At 30.4% G+C, this 23403-nt stretch overlaps 1 protein-coding gene across 1 annotated transcript in view; it reads right to left on the minus strand.

The window, feature by feature from the left end:
- Nucleotides 1-531: 531 nt before the first annotated feature.
- The window catches only part of LOC105795973 (uncharacterized), a 28530-nt gene continuing 5658 nt past the window's right edge, over nt 532-23403 (minus strand). Inside the window, exon 2 of the mRNA XM_012625622.1 lies at nt 532-630. Coding sequence (XP_012481076.1) covers nt 532-630 — 99 coding nt within the window. The remainder of the gene's footprint in view (nt 631-23403) is intronic.

Consider the following 23403-nt stretch of genomic DNA (forward strand, 5'->3'; position numbering starts at 1 on the left):
CTTGTCTGTGCCCTTCTCAATGTCATATGCATGTCATATCAGGTTGGTCAATTGTAGGTGCTTTGAAGCGATAGCATACAAGTAAAATTTTAAAACTGTTTCTTTCTTCTTCTACCTAATTACTAAAAGCCAACCATATATTGTTGTAGAAATTAAATTATCAAATGTCTTTTCAAACATTGCTTTAAAGCATAAATCCAAAATAAAAACCCTCAAATTTGGTTACACTAAAATCAAGACCCTAAAACATTAAAAAGAATCCCTTTAAACGGGGCATTTGATTTTTTTATCCTTTTTTATGTATCGTAATATTTGATTCGAGATAGAAATATCCTTACATTTGGGTTTTTACATACTATATGATTATCTATGTCAAACATATTTGTTGAAGGATTTTGATTGCTCAGGGAGAGCTCTCATTGAAGGTTGACGGGCCCTCTCAATAGATCTAGTATTGGGCTCAATGTGTTTATATTCGATTTTATCCTAAGATCAAGTGACACCCAACTTACCCACAAAGTCATGTATGGTTCAAATCCCACCAAGAGCAAATGTTGAGCTTTCCTTGGTGGGTGAAAGCACTCCCCCTCTGAGAACTCTCATAGCTCTTGACAGAATCTGAGACAAAACCTAAAGATAAAATTGAACATAGACATCTTGGGTTCAATACTCAACCTATTGAAAGGGTCCATCAATCATCAATCAATGATAGCGCGAAACCTCTCCAAAATAATCATGTTTATTATCTCCATTTTGATGGAAGACATATTTATAAAAATTTGATTATAAATTATAGACTTAGTGACATCACAAGCCCCTGAACTATTTAAAAATAACCATTTGAGAGTTGGCAAACTTTTTGCACCCAATTGACCCTAAAATAACAAAAATGACCAAATGGATCCTATAACACCCCTCGCTTGATCTGATCACCAGGTCTAAGTTGCAAGATGCTACATTCATTACCGGAGTAACTTCAGACAAATATATACAATACAATCATGCCAAATTTGGTGCCTTGAGTGTAGTATATTCATTTGTAAAATTTGTAATTTTTTTGAACAGATTTAATAATAAGACAAATTCATGGATTACATTAATATACTTTGAATGATTGCCCTTGTATGGTTTTTGCACGTAAAACAAAATGGAGTCAAATGTTGCTCATTGGTTGTCTAACGTTTAAACTAATACTAAGCGGTATTACATGGTCGGATCGTAATATAGAAAGACAACTTATATTAGTAGACGAACCTAAATATGTCTTTAGTCTAATCGGAAACAAGCAAACCGATTGAAAGACTAATATGTCATTTATCAAGTCCAATTATAGAGATTTTTTGTCTTGTGAATCAAAGTGGATGACTCCCAGAAGATACATATATAGATGTGACTGGCTGTAGTGACAATACATCAAACAAGACCCAAGAAGAATAGATTTTGAATCCGTTTGTGGATTTATTCACTTGTGACGTTCATAGTGTGGCATACCTAAATCCTGAGTGGATGATAGACTGTGTATGCATGACTTGTACACTTTAATGTAATTAAAAGCCTGAGCTCGAATAGATAAGGAATTGAAAGCTAGTGCGTTGGGTGTACAACTTTTGCAGTATGTTGCGTCATTCACAACAATGGAATTCACAGCTCGAGACATGGGTAAATGATATCTTCTCATTGGCATTACGTGGTTGATGAAAAGTAAATGTGGTCACGAGTCATTCGTATTTGTGATGAACGACTTGATTACTATTTTATAGTAATTGACTTTTCATGAAGGAAGATATAATGGTTACCATGAGATAAAACAGGATCATATCAGGAGAAAAAATATTACCCAAAGAGATTAAGGATATTTTATGAGGGTAACACACTTATGACAAGGTTATTGTACGACCACTAATCGAGTTACTTTCATAATGATATGTCATTGGGGAGAGCTCAGTCACGATACTATAGTGGAATGACTTCGTGACTAAATGAGTATATAATTAATAGGCGAAAAGCTGGAACTTAATTATAAATCATTTGAGCCTCAATTTCATATGTCCAATCGGTCCCTCTGCTAGCTCGTTGAAACCAGAAATGAATTGCGTGTTGAATCAAAATGAACATAATGAATAGAAATGGAGAAATGAAAAACATTCAAGAAATGAGTATGGTTTTCTCCAGAATGAAAATAAAAATGGAGAATATGAAATAATTTGGAAATGAATATGGTTTTCTCAAGATGGAAATGAAAATGAAAATGAGAAATGAATTCATTTAGAAATGAACAAGGAATTCTAAAAAATTATCGGAAGATTGAGTTTATGTTTTGAGTTATTTTAAAACCCAAAAATGAAAATAAACCATACGATCATAGTAAACAAGTTGAATAGAGAAATATTAAATATATTTTCTTGAAGATTTTATCATGGGTAAAATCGTCATAATTTTACCAGGGGTAAAATTGGGATGAGAAATTATTTAATTAAATATAAATATTGAAGTTTATTTTAGAAAATAGAAAAATATAATCGAGTTGGATTAAATTACAAAGTATTAGGTCAAAAAGTCCAGGAAGTTCTCATAATTGGACACGATGTGAGAGGTTCAAAATCCCCTCATGGAATATAAAGGGTGTAACACCCTTAACCCGTACCCGTCGCCGGAACAGGGTTATGAAGTATTACCAAAATTTACAGATCAAGTAAACAGATATTTCTCATCATATAGTATTCATATCATAAATCAAACATAAGTCCCTTATATGAGCCCTCGAAGCCCAAAATACACATTAGAAATAAGTCGAGAATAAATCGATTACTCTGAGAATTTTTCAGAAAACATTTAAAATATTCAAAGATGCAGGGGACACATGCCTATGTGGCCGGGATATGTGGCTCACACGGTCAAGAGACACGCCCGTGTCTCAGGCCGTGTGGGCATTCATAATAGGGGACATGGTCGTGTTGCAACCCGTTTTCAAACTTGGGTGCTCTTTGACTTGAGTCACACGGCCAAGCCACACGCCCCTGTGCTAGGCGTGTGAATAATTTGAGCATTCTAACTTGAAAATTATAAGATGCAGGGGATACAAGGCCAAATCACACGCCCGTGTGATAGGCCGTGTAAACCATTTTGAGTATACTAACTTGTATAATTTCTAAATTACAGGGGATACACGGCCGTGTCTCTGCCCGTGTGGACGAAAATAGGCCATTTTAAGGCCACATTTCTCACCCATTTTGGTATCAACATAAACACAACATTTTAACACATCAATAAACCACAACAAAGCAATCAAAACAAGCCAAAATCATGTTTTAAACCTAACATATCATCACATATACCCAAATACCCAAACTTACCTATTTAATCCATCTAACAATTTTACTAAAGTTCACCACAATTTAAATACATACAAACATATATCACTTATACCACTACCACAAATGTACCTCATTTCCCAACCAATATATATATTTAAGTTGATTATATTAACAAAATCATAATTCTTAACATTTACATAAAACAAACTTTAATCAAATTCACACAAACCCTATACATGCCATATAAACCATAATGCACGTTTCAAAAACTACCGAAATAAGTTGAATAGTGTGACTTGAGTGCTGATCCGATCTTCCAACCTCTCTAAAATCTACAAAGATATTAAACAATACAAATAAGCTTAATAAAGCTTAGTAAATTCGACGAGTTAAACATAAATCTTACCAAATCTACTATAACAAATCAAATAAACAAAATTATTCATGCAATCTCCTTGTCAATCACAACTTCAATCAATGAATATACTTGTTTCTAATCAATACCAAAAATAATAATATGTCTTTCAATTTCAATATATAAATCACCTTACCAATCCTTCCTAAATCGGAGAACAACTTACGGATAAGAGTACATCGTTTTCAAAAGCCTAAAAGCTGAACAGAAGCTCATGAGAGCTAAATAGAAACCTATAAGGGTTGAACAGAAGCTCGTAAGAGCTAAACAGAAACTCTTAAGAGTTGAACAGAAGCTCGAAAGAGCTGAACGAAAACTCATAAGAGTTAAACAGAAGCTTGTAAGAGCCGAACAGAAAGTAAAACACGAGAGTTTTCAAAAAAATTTGAACCCTGATTTACTTGGGTAATTTTCCGTCAATTTCCTCCAATGTCTTCATGCGCCACACAACGAATGTACTCAAATCTCGCATTCCATTTAACCCGAATATTCAATTCAAAATCTTCACTCCAACAATAATTCATTTTCAACAATAATATAAATACATAATACTATTCATCAAATCAATATGATTATTAAAATTTAACCGTACGAACTTACCTAGGTTGAATTGTAATTTTTGTAGAAGTTCGGGGACTATTCGCTAATTTTTCTTTTTTACAGTATTTACGGGATCTTAATCTAAAATATAAAATTACTCATTTATTAGCATAAATTTCAGTTCCAATTCATTTCAAAATTAATACCCTTTAATTTTTGAATTTACACAATTACCCTAAACTTTTACAACTTTTCAATTTAGTCCCTTAACAAGTTAATCTATCAAATTAACTAATTTTTCTCAATTAATAATTTATTTAAACATTCTAGGCCATTATACAGTCCTTAATAAAATAGAAATTTAATACCAAACCCTAATATTTTAACCTTTTCACAATTTGATCCTAAAATCAATATTTAACAAAATCACTTTATAAAATCATCATACTACAAAATTAAAGCTCTAAACTCATGTTATTCATCAAAAACATATTATATTCATCAATGGAAACTTCCAAAATTTTCAATAAAATCAAAAACCTAAGGTAAGACTTAGTTGGACTTAATTGGAACAATCTCAAAAACATAAAAATTACAAGAAAAGGGCAAGAATTAGACTCACATGCAGAAAAAATATGAAAAACCAGCTTAGAAACTCTCTCCCATGTCGGTTTACTGAAGTTGAAGAAGAAAAATGTCTAGAATTCTTTTTTAATTTCAACTTGTATGTTTAATTTCATGCAAATTACAATTTTGCCATCCATTTACTTTATTTTATTATTTCACACTTACATGTCGTCCCACCCTTTTATTTTAGGCATATTTACTCCTTAAGTTCTCCTTATTTATTAATTAAGTCATTTAATCACTTATTTCTTATAATTTGCAAGTTTTGCACCTTTTCAATTTAGTCCTTTTAATCAATTAACTATCGAAATGTTAAAATTTTTAATTGAAACTTTAATACTATCTTAATGACACTTAGTAAATATTTATAAAAATATTTATAAAAATATTTACTGTTCAGTTTATAGAAATGAGGTCTCAATACCTCATTTTCTAAAATCACTTGACCTAGGGTTTTACCATTCTAACCTAATAATTCATTATAAAACATAAATTACCAATTTTAAAATCTTTCTAAAACCATATTTGACTCATAAATACTAAATAATAAAATTTACGAGCTTGCTCATCGGATTTGGTGGTCTCGAACCACTGAAAATCAGGCTGTTACAAAGGGGCAGAAACCCTAGTAGAAATACCAAGGGTGTGCCGCCCACCCTAATCCTACTCTAAGTAGGAAGTGTTTTTCTATTTGAAATAAACTTTTCTAATTCAATAATTAAATATATTTTTCTGAAAAATAGAGAGAATTTATTCTCAACTATTAAATATATTTTTCTGGAATAACAATTCTACCGGTTATCATTTTGAGAAGATACTTTTCATTTTCACCCAAAAGAAAAGCGGAGAAGATCGTTTGGTTGAAATTCAGGAACGATAAGGATTCATCTATCTAGAAACACAAGTACGATTTCGATACAAACTGGGTCAATTTTTAAAATTTTTATTTTCTACTATGCAAGAAAACCGTTTTCAAACTGGATTTTTTCCAACAAATCATTTACACATGCAATTAAGTGTAATTCACATTCATACTATGTAACATATACATTTATGAGACCCATAAGAGCTTACAAAAGCTCTTTTTCTAACCCGAGGGTAAATTAGGATAGAATTCTAAAGTTTTCAAAATCTCAGGTCGATGTCATGACATCATGGTTTCCACGTCGCAACATCGCCAAACAATGAGTTACGTCACGACACCACTCACTGTCGAACTAGGTCGCGATGTTGGGGTTGGATGGTCGCTACGTTGCCCCTATGTTTTGTAAACAAATCACATTTGGTGCCAATTCATGCTTTCAATCCAAATCTTATCAAACTTTCCGCAATCCAAAACACAAACAATACATATCAAACTTTGTTAATTCAAGTCTATAGACATGTAAAATCAAACATTCAAGATAACGTCAAACAAAGATTTATCATTTAAGCACATTCATCCCTTTAGCAAATAGTTATACCAAATTGTTACATTCTCCAACTCAAACTTGACATACTTGTACAATTTTAGAGCCAAAAATGTACATGACTTCAACATGAATAAAAAAAAAAGCATGGCATTCAATTATATCTCATACTTAATATTCCATTATACCATTTCTCAAGTCATTCATCAACTTAGCTATTCCCACTAGCTTACTTGCAACCTTTAACATACCAAACCATACAAATTAAGATCATTAAAAATATTAGCATCACATACCAACCTAATACACAAGTTCAACCATTATCATATTACCACATAACCATTAACTCCAAATTGACCATTTGCACAACAAAGGCCCTTATGTACATGCCACAATATTTAGACTCAAAATAAAATAATTCTACCATCTTTTGATAGTGTATGCTTCATGTTGATCCAACTCGGCAAGTTCCTCAAGTTGATGATCCATAAAGGAAATAAAACAACTAGAATAAGTATTTAGAATGCTTAGTAAGTTCAAATGGAAATATTATATTTACCTTGTTCTTATATAAGCATTAAAGCAAACCTTGGTTTGGCATAATGTTGGCAAGAGCATGACATTCAAAACATCACAAGGTGAGCATATACCAATATCCAAGATGTAACACCCCTTACCCGTATCTAACACTAGAATAGGGTACGAGGCATTACAAGAACACATACACTTGTAAATGTATTTAACTGAGTTATAAAATTCATCTAAATTAAAAACTTCAAAATTATTAACATGCTTTTATAACTTTTCACAATATATCCTCAAAATATTATAATCTTAATAAATATGGCCTATGAGACCCGATACATACTCATGCAAGTCAATGTTTCATTTCCATTTCATTCAATTTGCAATTTTCATGCTCACAATTTAAATCATATCACTAGCAATTTTCCATTTAATTCACGTACAATTCAATGCCACTAAGTTTAACACTAATACGTAATTACCATTTAATTCAATGTTTATTGACTATACCATTCATTAACACGTTTATGAAATTCTCAATTCAATAACTTATTCTATTTCATATCTAAACCTTACAACATTAGTTTTTAGTAATTATTTCACATTCATTTCAATTTCCCATTCCATTTTAATAATTTATCCATCATCAATTTCCATTGTCAATTCGTTTTTTATAATCAATTTACAGTTAGAGTCTTTAAATACTCACTTCATACACTAAATCCATAAATATTTTTCAATAACTTGTATTCAATTGAATTCAAATATTATTTCACTATTTCAAATTATTTCATTTTCACTTCTCATTTTACATCATTTTATATTATCAAAATCTATTTCATAAAATTTATCATTATCGACATTAAATCACACACATACTTTTCATTACAATTATCACTACTAATAAACAATTCAATCTTTTAATATTATCAACTAATTATATATAACTATCATTCTTATTTCTTTATTTCAAATTTCACTTTTCACATATGTCTTATCATTCGATTTAGTTTTATCAAGAACTTTATTTCATTTGCCCTATTAACTTGACTCGGACTCGACGGATACAGGATTCCAACCAAACACACAAGATACAAGAATCGATAGAAGGTAGCGATAATATATTCAACACACAAAGTGCTGAATCATAACGATATGATAACGATGATTCGACACACAAAGTGCGAATCGATAACAAGATAACGATGAGTCGGCACATAAGTGCCTAATCGATGTAAGCCGCAAATACCCGTACTCTTCCATATCCTATGGCATGCCAACTATATCCGACTAGCCCGACTAGTTAATAGGGTATTTAATTCACTTTCCAAAGATAAATTTCCATCTTAGTTCAAGATCAATTATAATTTCTTATTTCAATCGGTTTCACAGTATTGCGAGAATTCATTATTTCAGATTTTCACAGTTCAATGCAAGATACATAACAATATTCAGATTCGTAATTGATTCAATGTCGGTCTCACATATCAATTTCCACTTTCTCAGTTTCAATTCCAATAAAATCCATATCAATCACCAATTTCAATATTCCAGTTTAATTCAATAATTCAATTCAAACCATTTCAATTTCTATTCAATAATCACATTTCAATGCATAACTTATAAATTTAACGTGACATAATTCAGCCATTACTTGGCCAAAGCCTAAGCATGTATACCAAATATGTTAGCCAAATACACATATAACATAAGCATTATAAGCATGGATGAGCACAACATTTATTAATGTGCCACATTTACCAACAGATGTTAATTCATAAACCATTCATGACATTATTTCATGCCCAATCATATACCAAATATACTATTCACACGTACTATGAAACTTTATTTTCACACATGAGCTTAAACCATATCCAATAATGCACAAATATAAGCATCATTTCTATTTTATCGTTTATCAATTATAATCAAGCATATGACCAATTATACTCAAATCATTCATACATTTCCCAATTTTCCTCCTCCTCCTCTCCATTCCACATCCTTAATGTGTATAATACACTTAAACAACATTAACTATAATTTCACTATTCACTCACATGTATATTCAAAACTATTTATCCGAGTCAGAGTCACTAAATTATTTTTATCCGGAGCTACAGAGCTCCAAATTAAGATCCATAAATTTTCCCCGAAACTAGGTTCACATATCTTCTTACCATAAAATTTTCAGAAATTTTGGTTTAGCAAAATAATACAGTTTATTCTTTAAAGTTTCCCCTATTTTGCTGTCTAACAGTTCCGACCACTCTTCACTAAAAATTAATTTTCTCACTGTACAGAATTCGGATAATGTTTCCATTTATTTCTTATGAAAATAGACTCATTAAGGATTCTAACCATATAAATTATAACTCATAATAATTTTTGTACAATTTTAATGATTTTCCAAAGTCAGAACAGTGGAACCCGAATTCATTCTGACCTTATCTCACAAAATCCATTATATCTCATGATTTATAATTCCATTGCTTACACCGTTTCTTTTATAAGAAACTAGACTCAATAAGCTTTAATTTCATATTTTATTCATCCTATAATTCAATATCTAAAATTTTTGGTTATTTTTCAAAGTTAGACTACTGCTGCTGTCCAAAACTGTTTTAGTGCAAAATGTTGATTTCTATTTTGCCCCAAAGTTCACAGTTTATACAATTCAGTCCTTTCTAAATTAGCCCATCAATTGGTCTAATTCTCTCAATTAATACTTTACCTAGACATTATAAGTTATTTCACAACTATTGAAATTCATAATTTCCACATATAGCTCTAACTTCAAACTCTTTTACTATTAGGTCCCAAACATTTACTTTCTATTCAATTCTTTCAATAAAATCAGCATATGAACAATTTAAAGCTCTAATTTTATGCTAAATCATCATATACTTCCAGCACATATTCATATCAACTTTCAACTTCTTTCATAAAATCAAAAACTAATGAATTCAACAAGTGGGCCTAGTTGTAAAAGTCCTAAAAATACAAAAATTTCAAGAAATGATCAAGAATTGAACTTACTTGCAGTAAAAATATGAAGAACCAGCTTGAAGAAACCCTTCCATGGTGTTTTAGCTGATGAGAATGCAGAAAAAATGAAGAGAAATCTAGATAATTCCACTTTGGTCCTAACTTTATTAAGTAAATTTTGCAATATACCAATTTTGCCCTTAATTCTCCTGATTTTCTGCCTTTGCCGTCCAGCCCAAATAGACCTTGGGTCTATTTTCCTTTTAAGCCCTCTTCCTTTTATCATTTAAGCTGTTTAATCATTTACTATAATTTTGCATTTGTTACAATTTAGTCATTTTTGTTCAATTAATTATCGGAACTTTAAAATTTCTTGACGAAACTTTAATACTAACTTTTTAACACTCCATAAATATTTATAAAAATATTTATGGCTCGGTTTAAAATCTCTGAGGTCTCAATACCTCGTTTTCGATTCTAATTATTTTAATATTTATTTCTAGTGCACTATTCACTATTTCAAAATTTTTCCTAACTTCACATTTAACTTATACTCACTAAAATAATAATATTTTCTACTCATTTGTCGAATTTAGTGATCTCGAATCACCATTCCGACACCTTTGAAAATTCAAGCCATTACATTTTTTTCCTCGTCGGATTTGTGGTCCCGAAACCACTGTTCCGACTAGACCCAAAATCAGGCTGTTACACAAGATCATTAAATGCTACATGTAACTTAAGCATACCAATTTATATTACTTTCATATACTTATCACAATGGCATATTCAATCAACAAATCATAAAATCATACCAAGTATACATGATTCAATGACAATTCAATTTGATTATCAAGTCCATTTCATCCCACTTTCAAGTTTCCAATTTCATTTATATCGTTTCACCCGATAAATCCTAGTAAAACGAAATCGGATACACAAGTGAACTTGGATATATATTAGGTTACCCGTCCGGGCTAAACCTATTACACGACACATCAGGTTACTCTTCTGAGCTAAACTTGTGTAACTTAATACCCGAGAATCCGCAACGAATGTTGAATCTCGTTAAAGTCTAAAATAATCCTCGTACAAGCGCGCATAAGACCTTATTGGCATGCCAATCGTATCCTAACCTTTTATTGAGTTCACACGGGCATCATTTACACATATAAGCATTGCAAATCCTTATAATTATCCATATTTTATATTGTACCCTATACATGATCACATGATTCATTTACATGCCCTGTAATCATTCAGACTTTCACATAACATTTCAATTCAATCCATTCTAGCCATATATGCCAAATTCACTAATATCTCAATTTATACTTAACATATTTATGTATTAAATAAAACATAAACACACATATCACACAGATAAGGTAGTAAGTTCCATATGAATTTACATGTTTAAAATGTGAAAAGAGTGGATACTTTAGGGACTAATCCAAAATTTTAGTTTTTCCCTATTAGCTCCACTTTGGTCCAAATTTTAATCTATACAATTATTTTATATAACAAATCAACACCAACCACTTTCATACAATGTTATGATATGCATAAACCTATATCAATCTATTTTTTTGTTTCCCTCAAATTTTATATTTTATTCAATTTAGTAGTCCCTAAACTTGGGATAAGCATAACTTTGGATTCCTAGCTTGATTAAAATTTGATTTCATATAATCTCATTAGGGACCTTATACTTTCTATTTTTGATATAATTTTATGACAAGTTTCACATTTATTCAATTTGGTCTCTAATGTAGCAAAGTTAATAAACAAGCTAAATTAAATTTATAATCTAGTTCTTTCCATAATCTAAGCCTAAAATCTATCAAGTTCAAGTCTAATTCTTCAAGAAATCAACAATGATAGCTTTCTAAACAGTTTCAGAAATTGGTAGATGGGCTAGTTAAATCAAGCTCCCATGACCTCAAATTTATAAAAATTACAAGCAAATGACTTAAATTACCTACCAAATTAATGGTGGAAAGTTCCAAGGGTTTGAATGTTTTTTCTTTGTTTTTCCTTCCTATATGGACGGTCAGTTGAAGATGACAATGGTTGTCATCTTTTCCCTCTTATTTTATATTTATACTTTAATTAAAGCCTAATTAAGCTAACTTAATTCACATAACACGACTTAATTAATCGATTGACATCATCATCCATTAACTTTTACTTTATAATGGTTTATTAACTATTTTGGCCTTTTGATTAATTGTCATTCAAGTCCTCAAGCCTTTTGTCAATTAAAATTCGAAATCGTATTTTCCGGTTCTATTGAAAATCAAATTATTATAGATCCTTTAATCATTGTTGATCGTTAATAACTAACAATTTTGCTGACATAGTTATTAGCGATCGTCATGTTAGCCAATGATAGAACCATACTGTTATGGGGTCAATTGACCCCAAAAGAAAAAATATAAAAAAATTTACTTAAAAGTTCCTTTTAAATTTATATAATTGGTGCACTGATCCCACAAAATATTTAAAATGGTCTCATAAAAATATATTTTGCAAAATTTAAAAGGGTCCGCAAAAATTTTTGAACGAAAATTATTTTATAAAACAAATTAATAAAAATAAATTAATTTCTCTCCACCCATTAAAACCAAAATTTCTTAATCCTTTTATTTTCTTCTGACACTCATTACTTTTCTCTCAAATTTCTATTATTCTCTTACACACTCTCTAGAATTTTTATAAGATAAGTGTTCAATCTTTTGACACTTTGAAGAGGGTCTCCTACTTTGGTAAAAACTCATTTTCTTTTCAAGTTTTATTGATTAATCTCTAGAAAATTGGGAAATTGGGATTGTAGCTTTTCTTGTGATAGATTAGGATTTTCATGTAAGATTTATTTTTATTTATTGAATGGTTTTGGGATATTAATTTTATAAGATTCCTAACATCGTGATTGAGTAATAATTTTAGAAGTTGATTAATACAAATCATTGAATAAATTAGGATATATTGTATTTATAATCTTGGATTTCTTAAATATTTATTAGAAATTTAGCATTTTATTTAGAAATCGTTGTTGCTAGTGTGATTATTGTGAGTATTATGTTTAAAAAATGATATATTGCATTCTCATGACAGCAAAAAGCACTTAAGTGATCTTTATTTTGTGAAAAAAATTACTAGTTGTATGTTACTTTCGTGAACACCTTTATGTGTTTAAGTAGAAGGAAAACAACATACAACTAGTAATTTTTTCACAAAATAAAATCAATTAAAATATATTTTATAAATGTTTTAATTTTTAAAAATCGATCCCACGATGTGTTTTTTAAAAATGTTTAAGAAGAATGAAAATATTTTTAAAAAAGTTTATGAGTGAAGTAGAGGAAGAACAACAAGGAAAAAATTATGAAATAATTTATATAATTTTATAAATGTTTTAATTTAAAAAATTGATCCCACAATTCAAATTTCTTACAATAGCCCTAAAGTTAGCCAACGTCAATGAAAATAAAATTTAAAAAACCAAAAATTATTTAACAATATTATTTAACAAATTCAAGCTTAGAATGAATTTGGATAAGTTTAACAAAATTATTTGATTTTGGTCATCTATTTGTCCAAATTTATTTTGTTTGGCTGTAGTTTTTTTAAAATTTATAAAAAAATTAAATATCATTAAAAATTTTAAAAATTATAAAAAATTATTAGAAATTATAAAAATAATTAAAATTGTAAAAAATTATAAAAATTACGATACCGTCAATGAGATTTGATTGGGACAATAATGATTATTACTCGAATTTTGCTATGTCTATAGGAAATGCTAACTGTTATTGATTAAACAAAATAAATGGGAAGAAATACTTGTTCAGATTTAAATGAATTTAAAAAGTTATTTTTCTAGGTTGAATCTAGATTACCAAGAGTTGGATGGTCGGTAGGACTGGATTTAGACAAAGATTTTCACACTTCGGGTCGCCTTGATCCATCTCGAATTCAATTCAAATAATAAAAAAATATTTTTTAATTTAAATTTAATTATAAAATTATATAAAATATCAATTAGAAATATATTTTTAATATTTTATTATTTTTTATATGGTGAAATGGATTTTTTGAATGGGAGGGTTGACCTGAAAATGGGTCTGGACTTGAAAATTTTGTTGGAACCAAGCCTCGGCCCGATTTAGCCCATGTACACCTTTAATTCAATCTAAGCTTACTTATTTTAAAATATAATTTCTTTTTTTTTTTTGCTGATATGATCATTAATGGCTATGTTAATATAATTGTTATTTACTAACAGTCAACGATAATCCAAGAGTCTATTTAATTATTTTGTTAGTTCGATGACTTAATTGGATGCAAAAAAATTATAAATCCTCAATTATTATATTTTTGAAATAATTAGTGGGGTCATATACCATTAAGCCTAAATTATATTTAATTAAGTAATATTGAAAATATTAAAAGGTTTTATGAGCTAAATCGGGTTTTGCGGAAGGTATAGAAGTGTCTAATAATGAAATAACAAACATAATTTTTAACTATAAGTTCACTCACGCTTTGGACTAAGTTAAGTATTTATTTGTGTAAAATTATAGAGTTAAAATTTAAAAATTAAAATATGCTCTAAATAAGGTTTTTAGAACTAGATTGGTGGTCAAACGGTTCATGTCACTGATTTGTACGATTCGATTAAATAAATCATTAAAAATCATTTAAAAAACTCGGCTCAATTAATATTTAGCTTGGTTCAATTGATTTGCACCAGTTCACAACTCAACTAATCTTAGGTCTCTTTTTGGACCAATACTCCTATACAATTTGATTTCTAGTGGTGTCGGAAACGGTAATTTTGAAACCCTATTTTCGTAGTCTGAGTCCAAAAATATTAATATTTAATATTTCCAAGATTAGTAATAAATTTTATTAAAGGTTGGTCCATTAAATTTGTCAAATTGATAGTTATTTAGGTAAAAATTTATCGCTATAGATTTTAAATGGTCAAAGGACTAGATGAGAAATTAGACCATTATAATTTCTTCAAACGGTTGTGGAATGGTGTTAAAATCCACTAACTTGTTAATTGTAACTAACTTTCAATTAATTAAATTTTAATTAAATAATTATGATTAATTATACTTTAATTACAATTATATATTACAATTATATAAGTTAAAACATAAAGATGTCATTTTTATTTTCTTCATCTTCTTCAACATTGCCGTGTGAAATAAAAGAAAACTTAAGGAAATTCTTCAAGCTTTCGGCCTAAATTTGGTAAGCTCAATTAAGTCTTTTTTTTGTAATTTTTTATGTTTTTGAGGTAATGGAAGCTTGATTTAGCTAGCCCATGTACCGATTTGTAAAACTATTGAAGTTTTTAAAAGTTGCCATTGTTGATTTCTTGAAGAAATTGGTGATAAGTTGTTAGATTTTGAGTTTAGATGTGAAAAGGACTATATTGTGATGTTTAAATGTTAGTTTTTAATATAAGGACTAAAATGTAAAAATATGAAATTTATGTAGTAATAGATAATAGGGGTTATAGAAGGATGTGATTAAGATCGATTTTGAAATCAAAGCTCAAAATTGAAAAATATTGTTATTTCAATTTTAGAGATTAATTTGAATAAAATGAAAAACTTTGGAGGCAACCAAAAATGAAATTGAACTGATTCATTCATATAATAGGATGTTATAGAATATTTGGAATTGATGAATTAAACCAAACCAAAGATAATTGGGGAAAAGGCAAACTTGCTTATGGAACTTATATTAAAGACTTGTTCGTTTTTTGTTTTTCCAGATAAGTTCATATAGAACTTATTGTTTTGTTTCATGTTATAATTAAATTGAAATGATTTTGCTGTTAGTTTAATATAAATGTGAATTTGGTGTTTTTTTACATCAATTGAATTAAATTGCAAAGTATGAAAACTATGGTATTTATGAATAGGTATGTAACACCCTCACTCGACTCGATCACCAAATCTAGGTGTAGAGTGCCACAAATGGGTCTTTTTGAGCTAAATATCAAATTGTAAGTTTGAAAATTTCAAGACGGAGTTTATTAAATAATAACTAATTCTTTACAACTGAACCCTTAAGATTTAAAACAAAATTTTACTATCTCCACTCAAACTCTACGAGATCTATATAACTATAATTTGGTCATCTCGAAGCGAAGCCTAAAAAGGTAGTCCCTTCCTATGTGTATGACACTTTACTAACACTGTTCTTTAACCTAACACAGTCTAGCTTGGTCCCTTTTCGAATTCTTTGTCTTGCAAATCTTGCAACCACAGGTCAAAACCTTTGTAAGTTCGAATGAACTTAGTTTCTTTACTACTTTTCATGAAAATAGCCCCCATATTGTAAGAGGTTTCAATTGGAGAATAATCAAACACACTACTCCTATTTTGTTTTGATGATTCAGCTTGCCAGGGTGTCGGTCTTCAATATAACATTCGTTTGTCTTTATTGGCGGAGCGATCGTTGGGTGATCATTACTTGATCGAATTATGACCCTTTTTTACTTTCTATGGTGGGTTCTAGCTTATTTATAATTCTTGAGGATTTCTTACCCTTCTTTTTTAAATTCTCCTTTTGTATTCTTTCTCCTCCCAGCTCTTTCCATGTGTAACCGTTCTGATTTCATTTTTGCTTATGAACATGCCATAATTTTGGCGCATTGTAACCTCCCCAACCTGGCCTAGACGATAGACCCAAATTCAGGAGATTACATTAGCCACCGAAGTGGCTCGACCTTTATAAAAATCAAATTTCCTTTTAAAACTCATGTTTATTCAAGCAGTTTACAATTTATATTCTAGTTTAACTTATTAAATATGGCAACGGATTTTAAACATAATAACCTAAATTTTAATAACACAATTTGGTTTGTGTTATTAATAAAACAATTCAGTTTAATCATATATTAACAAATAATAACCTAAATTTTATAACCTATACTGAATGATATGCATCTAACAATTAAATTAAAACTAAACCCCAAACCACAGTTCATAATAAAATAAAACGAAAAATAACTCAACCTCCTAAGCAACTAAAAATAATAACATTAACAGAAATAAAGATGAAGCAAAAACTAAGACCCTCCGAGTGTCATGTTTGCATCCTATCCCGAAAGATTATCTTAAAAGATGGAAATTAGGGGGGATGAGCTATGGAAGCTCAATGTGAGTCCCTTTACAATAAACCAAATCATATAGTTATAATTTTAAACATTAAATAGCATCGTACATCATTACCAAGAATAACAATTGGTTATATATATCTGTCAATTTTTTAATACGGTAATTTGGTGTTGCTACTTTAATCAAGCAATAATAATATTCTTAAACATAGACAATCAACTAAATCAATTTTAGAGTTATTCATACTGTTCATGAAAAATATATGCACATAAAACATTTCAATCATTTCATCAAATAAATTCAATCATGTAATCATAAATTGTCAAATATGCCATACAATAATCAATTTAAAAATTCGCATCATCCCCCCAGCCACTAGCGCTCCAAAATCAGGAGTTCCCCCGAACTCCCTCCACCATCACTCCAATTTGTGGACTTAATACCACATTTGGATTCGGGTAAGTGCAGATAAAAGCTGTCGATAACTATGGAAACACGACCATCTCGTAGATAAGAGTTGTCAGAGGGACTGTAAGAGCATAGTGAAAACATCACAGTTAGGATTTGTTGTAATTGTGGGTACACAACGAGACCATCACAATTGGAATCTACTGTAACTATAAGTACACAGCGAATGATTAAATGTAGTTATACTACTGATTATTCCTCTGATCATATCAACCCAACCCATGCAAATGCACTATAAATACATTCCAAGGCATTTAATCAATATATCATTTACTTTTTATCTCATATCCAATCAAAGACAATCATGAATAAATTAGGCATCCAATTTTGCCAACAATTTAGGCATTTAGATCATTCAATCGGGTATTCCTAAAATACATGTAACATTATTCACTATTCAAGCAATCAATCAAGAGTAATTCAGTTAATAAATTCAATCATCTATATATCTCGTTGTTCTATTCCTAATCCAGGACCTAAGTGCATAATCTAGTTCCTTAAATGCCATTAAAAGTCTATCAGGGACTGATTTGAATAAAATAATAAAAGTTAAGATAAAACTGTAATTTTTAGGTTTCAAGGGCCTCACAGTCGTGTGTAGACCCCCAAGCCATGTGCGATTCGAATAGGTGAGGTGTAGGGGCCACAGGGCTGAGCAACCGGACCATGTACGAAGCCTCAAGCCGTGTGCGATACAAAAATATGAGGGGTTATAGAGAGACATGGCTGTGTGAGAGGCCGTGTGATCCACAAAGGCTGGCCATACGCTCGTGTGGTAGGTCATGTGCGACTGAGCAATTTTTGAATTTTGACTCAATTTTTCGTAAAAGAACACACACCTAACTTCCAAGGTCTCATACGATGGTCCTTACGTCCAAGTATGATCCAAGTTACCTACATGGGTCTTTCAATTGACAAAATGCAAGAATTAATAGTGAATTTCAAGATTTTTTGGGGGGTTCGACAAGATTGTAAAAGATCCGTAACAGATGAAAAATTTAACGAAAATAATGATTTTCCAGAATTGATGAGGTCTAGCTATTGAGAAATAAGAGAAACTTACCGGTCTTGATAGAAATTTAGAAATTGATGCATGAAATTCAATGATTGATGATAAATGATTATTGTGATTGACAAGGTACAATGTACCAAAATGGAAATGAGTGTTTATAAGATTGGTATGACATGTATATGTTGTTACAGGGATTGAATTTATATGATTCCAGTAATAATGCCTGTGTGAACTTAGTAAAATATTAGGATACGTATGGCATGTCATTAGTGTCAAATATGGAAATGATCAGGGATTTACATGGTTATATGAGATCCAACATTTCTAGCAGATTCTCGGCTTATATGTATCGTTGGTTTAGCTTGTACTAGTAACCTCGATATGATGTCAGCTTGTGTGAGCGATATAGTTCTGTGTATCCAAGTTCAATTTACTATAGTTCTCTCAGGTGAAACCTAGCTTATTCAAATGTTGAAGATGTTGAAATGAGATTGAATGATTTATGAATTCAAATTGAATAAAGTATACAATTTCTTACATAGTGATTATGAAATGCAAATGGACTAACCTATATGGTTGTATTTGATGGTATGAAATAGTTACATTAAAGTATGCCAAAGGATGTCATATTGAATACCATTGTGTTTAAATGTTTAGCTTGTTGAATTGATAAGGTAACTTAAGTTAATTTCATATGAACTTACTAAGCATTCAATATGCTTACCCCGTTATTTTCCCTTCTTTTTATAGATTTCACCTTGCGAAACACGTCAAGCGAATTGTTTGAAGCTCACATTATCCCGTATTCAAAACGATAACTTTTTTATTATTTTAAGTCTGATTTTGTGGTACATACATAGGTGTTTTGTATATGTTAAATTTGAATGTTGAGCATAGCTTTAAAATTACCAAAAGCTTGATTTTGGAAGTGTTAATGTTTAGATGAAATGGCATGTTTTGGTAAATAGTTTGAGTTATGTATGTAGCAATTGAAATGACATAAATGGATGTAATTTAGTATGTTTCAAGTAGTTTAAGATAGGTAAATGTTTAGCTTTTGTCAAATGGTTTGGTTTGAATGCCGTGGTATTGAATTGATATATATAATGGTTGAATATGTGATATAAGTTGGTATAAGGTTGAATGTGAATATTTGTATCTATTTTGGTGTAAGTTGAATGTGTTTTGGTGTAGGTAAACTTAACCATTTGTGCACAAAATGTAAAGTTTGTGTGGTAGCCATGAAATGGGTACCAAATGGCCTAAATTTTACCAAGAATTGAGTCCACGTCTCGACGAGCAATCTTCCTTGTCGCAACATCGACCTATAACAGCCCGAATTTGGGGCTAGTCGGAATAGTGGTTTCGGGACCACAAATTTGATGAGAAAAAAAATATTTTTATTATATTATTATGGTCTACGATTTCACAAAATGATTTCGTGAAAATTTCGTTCGAAAATTTTGACGTTTGGGCACTCAATTTAGTCAAAAGGACTAAATTGTAAAAAGTGCAAAAGTTGAGTTCTATATGTTAGAGGTGTCCAATTGTTATGAAATTTTAAATTGGAGGTCTTTATATGGTAATTAGACCATTGGTTAAGTTGGTGGACAAAAATGGGTATGGTTAGGCATGTTTCCAAAGTTTTTCATTAAGAGCATTTTGGTCATTTAGTTATTAAAATGAATTAAAAACAAAATTAAGAGCCAATTTTTGTCCATCTTCAACCCCTAGGCCCAAAATTGCATGGAGAAACCATGGCTAGGGTTTTTCAAGCTTCCAAGCTCGATTGTAAGTCCATTCTATCCCGTTTTTAATGTTTTTTACGTTTTTGAAATCCTCGTAACAAGATTTACCTATTTTTATCATTGTTTTGAACTAGGGTTTGTGTTTAAAAATTTACCCATAAATGATATGCATGTATTTTAATGTTTTATGGAAGAATATGAATGTTTGGAGTGTGATATACAATTTGTACTAAGTAATTTTCGATGAAAATGCCTAAAAGGATTAATTTGTAAAAGTTATAAAATATGTCACAAGTGTGTGAATAAGTGAGTATTGTGAACTGCTATAGTTATGAAAATGGTTTAGCTAGGCCTAAAATGCAAGGAAATTGAATAAAAATTATTTTACGAGCCTAGGGGAAAAATCGTAATTTTGTGAAACTTTAGCGGCAAAAACATAATTTTTCCAAAGTATAATTTTTGGACTAGAATGAATAGTGTGAAGATTATATAAGTTAAATGTATTGTTATAAATCAAGAAAGACGAGAAATTGAAATTGATCGATAAAAAGAAAAGTGAAAAAAAGTGAAAAATTCCCGAATGAACGTTTGGAATAAAAAGGGATACGAATGAAGTGACAGAAATGATCACATGTGTGGCACGGATTGTGTGTAGGCCACTATGTAAAAGTGAAAGTGATGGTCACGTGTGTAGTACTATGTGCAGGCTACTACGTGTACCGGAATGATAGGTCGCATGTGTAGTACTATGTGTAGGCTACTATGCGTACCTGATAGTTTCGATCACGTGTGTAGTACTATGTGCAGGCTACTATGTGAATCGAACATCATTGATTAGTAAGATGGTTGCTATGTGCTGATTCCACCGGACATCATTGATTAATAAGGTGGTTGCTATGTGCTGAATCTACGGAGTATCTGTTATTATTCTGAAGTGTTCATCAGGAAATTGACTAAGTGTAATTGAATAATGAATATAGGTGTGGAATTGAATTGAGTATCAACTTAGAAATGGAAAAGTGAATTTTGAATTGAATTGTGATTGAAAGTGAAAAAGTGAAATTATGAAAGAGTACATTTAGCAATAAAACAATTTAGACAGCAACAGTTGTGTGACTTTGAAAAATCACAAAAAATGGTGGAGATTGAATTAGAGGCTGAATAATATATGAAATTTAAGCTAAATGAGTCTATTTTCACATAAAAGAAACAGAGCAAGCAAAAGAGTTATATATTTTGAGATATTTGAAGTTTAGTTAGACAGAGTCAGAATAAGTTCGGAATCCTCTGTTCTGAATTTGGAAAATTGTAAAAAAATAATTATGGGATAAATTTTATATTTTTAGAATACTCAGTGAACATATTTTCAAGAAAAACAAACAAAAAGAATATCCGAATTCTGTACAATGAGATAATTAATTTTTAGTGAAGAGAGGTTAGAACTGTCGAGCAGCGAAACAAGAGAAACTTTAAAGAATAAACTGTACTTTTTGGCTAAGCCAAAAATTCTGAAAATTTTATGTTAAGAAGATATATGAATCTAGATTTGGGAAAAATTTACAGATCTTAATTTGGAGTTCAGTACCTCCGGGTAAAAATAATTTAGTGACTGTGACTTGAATAGACAGCTTTGAATATACATGTGAGTGAATAGTAAAATTGTAGTTAATGTTGTTTAAGTGTGTTATATACATTAAGGATGTGGAATGGAGAGGAAGAGGAGGAAAATTGGAAGAACATATGAATGATTTGTGTATAATTGGTCATATGCTCGATTATAATCGATAAACGATTGAAAAGAAATGATGTTTATAATTGTACATTATTAGTTATAGTTAAAGTTCATGTGAGAAAATAAAGTTTCATAGTATGTGTATGTGGTATACTTGGCATATGATTTGGTATGTAGCAATGTCAGAAATGGTTTATGAATTAACTCATATTGATAAGTTTGATACATAAATAAATGTGGTGCTTATCCATGCTTATAATGCTTATACTATATGTTTATTTGGCTAGCATGTTTGGTGTGTATGCTTAGGCTTTGGCCAAGTTGTGGCTGGATTACGCAGCATTAAATTTATAAAATTATGCATTGAGATGGTAAATGTCTAGATGGAAATATGCTTGTGATCATAAAAGGGTGGTAAGGTTTAAAGTTTGTAATCTTTATTAAAATGGTTTATCATGTGGTTAGTCTTCAAAAAGACTAGCTTGCGACTATGGTTGAGTGTAATGTTTATATCTTGTGTGATATGCATAGGAAACGGGAGTGGAAAGGAAATGAAATACTAGGTTCATGCTTGAAGTGTAAAATGATGCAAAAAGGGGACGTTAAGTTAAACGATAAATATGTATTAGTATTGAACTTAATGAAATTGAATTGTACGTGAACTAAATGGAAATTGCAAATGATATGATGTAAGTTAAATGAATTATTGTGGTATTGAAATGTATATTGGATTGAGAAATTGAATTTAATCGTGAGCATGAGAATCGTGAATTAAATGAAATGGAAATGAAGTATTGAATTGCATGAGTATGTATTGGGTCTCAGAAGCACTATTTGTTACAAATATAGTATTTTGAAGTTATAACGTGAAGATTTATAAAAGCATGTTAAAAATTTGAAGAGTTTAAATTTGAATGAAATTTTATAACTCGGTTTAACATGTTTATAAGTTTATGTGTTCTAGTAATGCCTCGTACCTTATTCCGGCGTCGAATACGGGTAAGGGGTGTTACAATGTGACATCACCAGATTCGGTCATAACATTTAGACCGGATTTGGGGTGTTACACAACCAATAGTGAGTCGCGTCGCGATGTCGAGTGGTCTGAGGTCACGACGTGACAAAATGTTTGGTGGTGTCACAACGTGAAGGAAGTGATGTCACAGCATCGACCTTGAGATTTTGAAACTTCGCAATTTGATCCTATTTCATGTTCAAGGTAACGAAAGAGCTTTCGTAAGCTTGATTAAGGCTCAGATTTAATTGTGTATCATAATATAAATGTGTTTATGATATGATTGAATGCTTGAATGATTTATTTACAGTGAATTTGACGGTAGTTGCTTTGGCAACATATGAGGCATCCTGTAACTCGAACCCAGCGATCGGGTCGGGCGAGAGGTGTTACAACCCCGACCAATCTGGTCCAATTCAAACAACTGTGACTCTAAGTCTCTACACTTTGTACATTTGGAAT

This window comes from Gossypium raimondii, chromosome 3, assembly GCF_025698545.1.
Source record: "Gossypium raimondii isolate GPD5lz chromosome 3, ASM2569854v1, whole genome shotgun sequence".
Taxonomy (NCBI): Eukaryota; Viridiplantae; Streptophyta; class Magnoliopsida; order Malvales; family Malvaceae; genus Gossypium; species Gossypium raimondii.